At 39.1% G+C, this 6,007-nt stretch overlaps 1 protein-coding gene across 1 annotated transcript; it reads left to right on the top strand.

Moving 5' to 3' along the window:
- Positions 1–418: 418 nt before the first annotated feature.
- On the top strand, positions 419–5,939 carry mfap5 (microfibril associated protein 5). Its single transcript, XM_042490289.1, has 7 exons — positions 419–488; positions 1,462–1,537; positions 1,649–1,681; positions 1,816–1,851; positions 1,944–2,031; positions 5,265–5,338; positions 5,423–5,939. The coding sequence occupies exons 2-7, from the start codon at positions 1,495–1,497 to the stop codon at positions 5,533–5,535; spliced, it is 387 nt and encodes a 128-aa protein (XP_042346223.1). The 5' UTR covers positions 419–488; positions 1,462–1,494; the 3' UTR covers positions 5,536–5,939.
- Positions 5,940–6,007: the final 68 nt, after the last annotated feature.

Raw genomic sequence — 6,007 nt, 5'->3', positions numbered from 1 at the left:
AGGTCAAAAAAAGATTTGCAAATCATAGGTATCTTTGGTGTTTTTTGTTATGTTTTACACGGTGTCCCAACTTTTTTGGAATCATGGTTGTAGTTAATAAGAGAATAAGAGCAACTGCCCTACTTTTAGTGGGGCTGACAGTCTGAATGGTTTCACTTTAGTTGGTGATTTGAAACTGAGACACTAAGATGCTGCACACTGTGTATCTGCCTAATAAAATGTCTGCACAAGATGACCAATAAAAGGGCATGTGTGTGTGTGTGTGTGTGTGATCTAAAGGTATTAAAAGACATCAGATTGCAGCTGCATGCTACATTTTTTTTTACCAGATAGAGGCAGGAAAAAAGTGGAAAGCAAGAAAACTGTGATGCTTAGGAGGACAGGGGGGGAGGAGGAGGAGGAGGAGGAGGGAGGACAGGGAAGGAGGAGAAAGAAGAGAAGACAAAAGATTCATAAAACTAAAGCAGCTGTGGACGACAGCAAAAGTTGTGAGTATGAGTTAATTATGCTTCTTTTTCACCTGATTTTGACAGTAAAGTACACAGAGGAGCATCTGCACAACCAAAGATAATAATGGAAGTATGTTTCCTATTGATTAGATGTAAAAACGTAAGAGTGAATGCTCAGCTGATTAACTTATTACTTATTTTTTAGTGATGTGATGTGTGGTTGCATGCAGAGTTCAGGAAGTACAAGCAGTAAAAAATGTTAGATAATCAGAGGCATGCAACGAGCTAAACCAGAACAATCCAGAGTTTTCAATTCAGTAATTGCCAATGTGTGACTATTATTATCGGAAAAAGGAACAAGTTGTGACAAAACTGTCAATGCTCAGATGTGCTTCGTGATGATTGTACAGTTGGAAAGCAGTAATATGTTCTATGAAAAGAAAGCTGGAAAAGAATGTGCGACTGTACCAGAGGAGGGGCGGAGGGGCGCTCAAATAGGGCACAAAAAAAAAAAAAACACATTCTTTAGAGAGAACTCACAACTTGGACTCCAAAGTTACACTGACACATCACGAGAGGAATGATGCAGGGCGGGAGAGGGAAGGAGAAACTCGAAGGAGTGAGAGCCAGGAGAAAAACATATTTTAAGAGGTAGAAAGTTTTGAAAAGTAGTCTTCTATAACTTTTTCTCAAAGTTGCTCCTTTGCTGCTTTATCTAGTTGTTTACGAGCAGCTTAAAGTCTACACGAAAAAAACTGTAGAGCAGCTTATTCCACGGCAGAATGACATCAGGCACTCCTCTAAAAATGATGACAACTTCTCCAAAACATAGCACTACTCTGTGTGTCTAGCTGGAGCAAAACTCGAGGGAAAACATTACAGTGACCTGGGAGCATTTACACGCAGGGAGATTAAAGGAAACATAAACAGCAACAAAAATCTCGAGCGAGGATATTGAACAGTTCCACTCTGTGAAATCATCCTGACTCTTTTCCTCTCCGGCTTCCTCCAGCTCGTAAAGCTCACCCTCTTACAAGTTGAAGGAATGGGCGGCCTTCCAGTGGTCCTGCTCCTCTGCAGTTTCCACGGTAACGCTGCCAAACAGAACACACAAATCATCTTGTTTAATTACGGTTGAGTCGCTGTGTGTTTGTTTTTATGCTGCGAAACACTCCCCTCATGTGGTTTCTGTTCCACAGCGCTCACAGCTGTAGCCCAAGCCCAGCAGGCCGGTAATGCCCTTCTCCTCATAAGTCACACTGTTGGATCGGGACGGGTTATGTTGCATGACATCTGTCAGTCTGTGAGTCATCGCAACGGGTCGATGTTTTCCCAATCTGATTGTGTTTTCTCTCCTTGTTTTCAGAGAGCACTCAAGTACCTGGAGGCACCTTGCCACCCAGTGAGTGACAGCAGATTGGAGGCCCCATGAACTGAGCATTTAGTGTGCTCTGTGGTTGATATGATGTAAATATGTCTCCTCTGTCTCTGCAGACTGTAGGGAGGAGATGTATCCTTGCACCAGGATGTACTCTGTCCACCGGCCCATCAAGAGATGTATTGGTGGTCTTTGTATCTACAGGTGGTCTGCAAGCTTTCTACAGAACACCAATTTTAATAATAATAATAATAATTTTAATAATATCAGCACGTCATCAGTACCACCAGATAACGGCTTTAAAATAAAATATCGGCACTGGCCCGGAATGAACTTTTCAACTGATATGACAAGCCAAAACAGTCATGGTTTAATTATGTGACTTTATTTAGTTGAAATAGGCAAAATTTGCCCTGGTTTTGCCTACTGTTAGGATTGTCTTAGGGAGAGCATCATCCAAGCCTGATGGGAGGAATTTCACTGTTTAGTTTAAAATTTGTTATACGACAATAAATCTTAGGGATGCACGGTAATATCAGCACGCCATTGGTAAGGCTGAACGATATGGCTTTAAAATAATATCACAATATTTTTAGGCTATATCGCGATAAATGATATATACCTGATATTTTAAAATCGCCTCTAAACTACTGTTAACCACTAAAACACAAAATTATTAAATAAACAACAGTGACAAATAAAGTTATCATGTTAAATAAAGTATACGGTTAAATAAAACACGCCCCCTCAGGACGTACACAAAGCATCATCAGATGACTTGCCCAGATTAAATGACATAGCATAATATGTGACGATAGATGTTTTCAAATCATCACACCATATATTTCGGCATATTGCACAGCTCTAGTCATCGGTACTGGGTGAGTGAAACAGCTGTCTTGAGCAATGTGTGCAGTTTTACTAAGTGACTGTGCAGTTGCATATCTGGTGTTGTTTTTGTTATGTCATGGTGCGAAAATGATTTTTTGTTTTAAGTGTGGAGACATTATCTGTGCAGCACTGAGTCCAAGAAAAATTTCCCCTGCAGGGACAATAAAGTGCATCGTATCGTATTGTATCGTATCGGTATCCGCAAATATTTTCTTTAAAGTGAAATATTGGAATCGTCCAACATGCTGATTTCTGCCAGTATAATAAACCTTTTTTTTAACTGACAGAGTGAAAACGTACAAAACATCAACCCTACATTGAAGTATTTTTATTATTGTGAACAATTAATGAATATTACACACACACTGCTGGTGGGCCATCATGATAGGAGTATGCATAATATGATGCTTATTCCACTACAGAAGAGACTCTGGGATTAATAAAATTAGGTGGGGGAAAAAGTGGATATATCAATTATAGCAGTACTGGTTATTGGCCAAATGAGATGCTATACATATGGGCATATCAGATATCAGCAAAACATCAATATCGTGCATCCCTACTGTTGTTGTTGTTTGCAACCTAGTTTAGTTAGCTTAGTTTATACTAAATATTTGAAAGCGAAATGACACTATAACATAGAGCCTTTTTATTGCGTTTGTGTGTTCTTGAAATTTATAGTAAAACATTTCTCAGTAGTTTGTCATCAGGAATACTGTTGTCGCAAAAATACACAAAAAAATATCGTGATTATATTTTACAGCCATATCGCCCACTCCTATTAGCGTGCAGTTTTTGAATCTTGATCTTCCTTCCACTTTCTAACAAAAAGCCATCACAGCAGATATAATTGTAATCATTGATACAAAAACATCAACACGCTCTCAGCCACTGCCAGTTAGCATACAAGCTAACATGCTAACAAACAACATAAAGAAAAGATGCTCTCTGCACGTACCATCGCGATACATCCGCTCGTCGCCGATTTTGGTGCACATCAGACTGCCGACCTCAGTGTGAGGCTCAAACACGTCTGACTGCATCTCTTAGCTGGTTTCCTCTCGCACTGACGTTAAGCCTTCTCGATGCGCACTCGTGCTCTTTCACCTGTCAACCAAGCGCGAGCATGAGCGCGCGCCGCACCGGAGAAAGCGGAAACTGAAACTTAACTCAAGCAAATTTCTTTTTTTTTTTTTTTTCTTCATTTCTTCTTTCAAGGTGAAAGCGTATATCTGCAGCATTTGACATTTATTTGACATTTATTGTCAACTGTTATATGGAGAAACAAAACAAAAAATTAGTATAACTAATAAAAAAGTGGTAAGCACTGCACGTGAATGCATTAGTGACACCTGTGCGCTGGAGGAGAGCCTTTATTAGACTGTATTATATTACCCTCTACTGGATATATACGTTAATGAACTGCAATATACGTAATCTGTGCTTTGATTAATCGCTGTTTAACAACATGACCCTCTTTCATTTTACAATGAGGCCATTTTGGTGAATGGAACTCAATAGTAGTGTAACGCATTACTTTAACCATAGTAATATGGCAATGTAGCACATTACTTTCAAATAAAGGTAATTAGTGATATGTAACATATTAAATTTTATGATTAACTTGCACAACACTGATTATACTAATACTAATATTTGTATAAGTATGTAAAATACTCACACTGTGGCTTTTAATTTTACATGGCCTGCTTAGGGACTTTAAAGCAATACTTAGCACCGCAAATAACCATTTCCATGGCACTTACTCGTGCTATGTTATGTTGAATTAGGGGGAAAGAAAGTTTTTTTCACACGCCTCCATGGCGAACAAAAAAAAAAGCCAAAAAAGACAAACATTCTTGATGAACTGAAGTCATAGGGGTCTGCGGGTGCAGTACTTGTTTGTGTTTAAGACTGTTTATGTGGAAGGGTTTTAAATAGTAACATTAAAGTAAAAATGCTTGTGTTTGGAAAGTACTGATCACACGACTGGATAAATGAGACTTAGTTATCCCGCACGAAGTGTGTGAGAGTTTGTCAATGGATGTTTTTATGTAGATTTGCAGTAGTTAAACACAGCCCCCGCTAATTTCAATGCATCAAGAATGTCTGCTGTTTTGGATTCTTCGTCCACTTAGGAGGCATGCAAGAAAAACAAAGTTTTCTTAATGAATTCACTATAACACAGGGTGAGTAATTGACATATGACATGAAATAATCATTTGGGGGCTAAAGTATTCCTTTAAGCATGCAACTCAGCTTCACCTACTAAGAAAGAGCAAGAGGAGCGGAGACAACAGCAGAAATCTCTAATGTGAAATAACCAAAACAGTTTTTAATCAGAACACAGTGTGTTAATGTCAGACTTTTCAAGCTGAATAAATAAATTAGAAAATTATGAGTTTTTTTTCTTTATTTTTCTTTTCTTTTGCAAATTTTAAGGTAATTTTTAGCTAATTTCTTGGCAATATTTTGGTTACTGTGTTTGCACAGTACTGCAAACTGTGCCACTCATGATGTTAATGTTTCTCCAATTTCTGACGCAGCCTTCCTCGTGTCTACGTGATCAACAAAGAGATCTGCATGAGGACAGTGTGCCAGCAGGATGAGTATCTGAAAGGTGAAAAAAAATCTAGAAGTAAAACATGCATGATGTTGGATTCGTGGCCATGCATAGAGATTATCTGTCTTTCTCACATTACAGCTGAACTGTGCCGAGAGTTGTCCGGGTGGCCCAGGCGCATTGAGAGGTCAACTAATAGGAAACGCTGCCGCAATCGCCGTAGCAACCCCAAAACCTTGGCAAACAAGGCCTGATGGGGGCCCAGGATGGCGATGGAGCCTTTCTTAGAGACACAAACCAGGGACGTCGTCATAAAAAACAGCCCATAACACCATAAATCCAGTGCTCAACACCTGGGGGTCTCTCTCTGTCTCTTTAACATGTACGCACAAGTGTGCTGAGTCATATCTATGTTTATGTATTAGTCTTTTGTGTGTGAATATAAAGCTCATTTCGTCTGTGTGTTTTTGGACACAGATAATGTCTTCTGTGGTTTACGATCCATTTAAGGTACTGTAGTAATGGGCCTGTAGCAGCACTGAGTCATTTCATTGTACAAAGAAAGACCCACTGTTGTGGATTGTAAGGTACTCGTCGGCAGTCCAGTATTATGTGCACTATTGTATCCAAAAGAAATATAACATTTGTTCATGAGTTATTCATTTGTTGATTTGTTCTTCTTTCCACTGTTTATTCAGGAAAAAAAACAACAACAAAGTCATGGTC

Source organism: Plectropomus leopardus, chromosome 7 (genome assembly GCF_008729295.1).
Source record: "Plectropomus leopardus isolate mb chromosome 7, YSFRI_Pleo_2.0, whole genome shotgun sequence".
Lineage (NCBI taxonomy): Eukaryota > Metazoa > Chordata > Actinopteri > Perciformes > Serranidae > Plectropomus > Plectropomus leopardus.
The sequence above is the reverse complement of the archived record's forward strand: the minus strand, read 5'-3'. Positions and strand labels throughout refer to the sequence as shown.

What these genes read in the sequence shown, in the direction of transcription:
- mfap5 (XM_042490289.1), top strand. Translation starts at nt 1,495, where the DNA reads ATGGGCGGCCTTCCAGTGGTCCTGCTCCTCTGCAGTTTCCACG. An exon ending in GCTCCTCTGCAGTTTCCACG is followed by an intron (nt 1,538 to 1,648) that starts GTAACGCTGCCA and finishes TCTGTTCCACAG; the next exon opens with CGCTCACAGCTGTAGCCCAA. An exon ending in GCAGGATGAGTATCTGAAAG is followed by an intron (nt 5,339 to 5,422) that starts GTGAAAAAAAAT and finishes CTCACATTACAG; the next exon opens with CTGAACTGTGCCGAGAGTTG.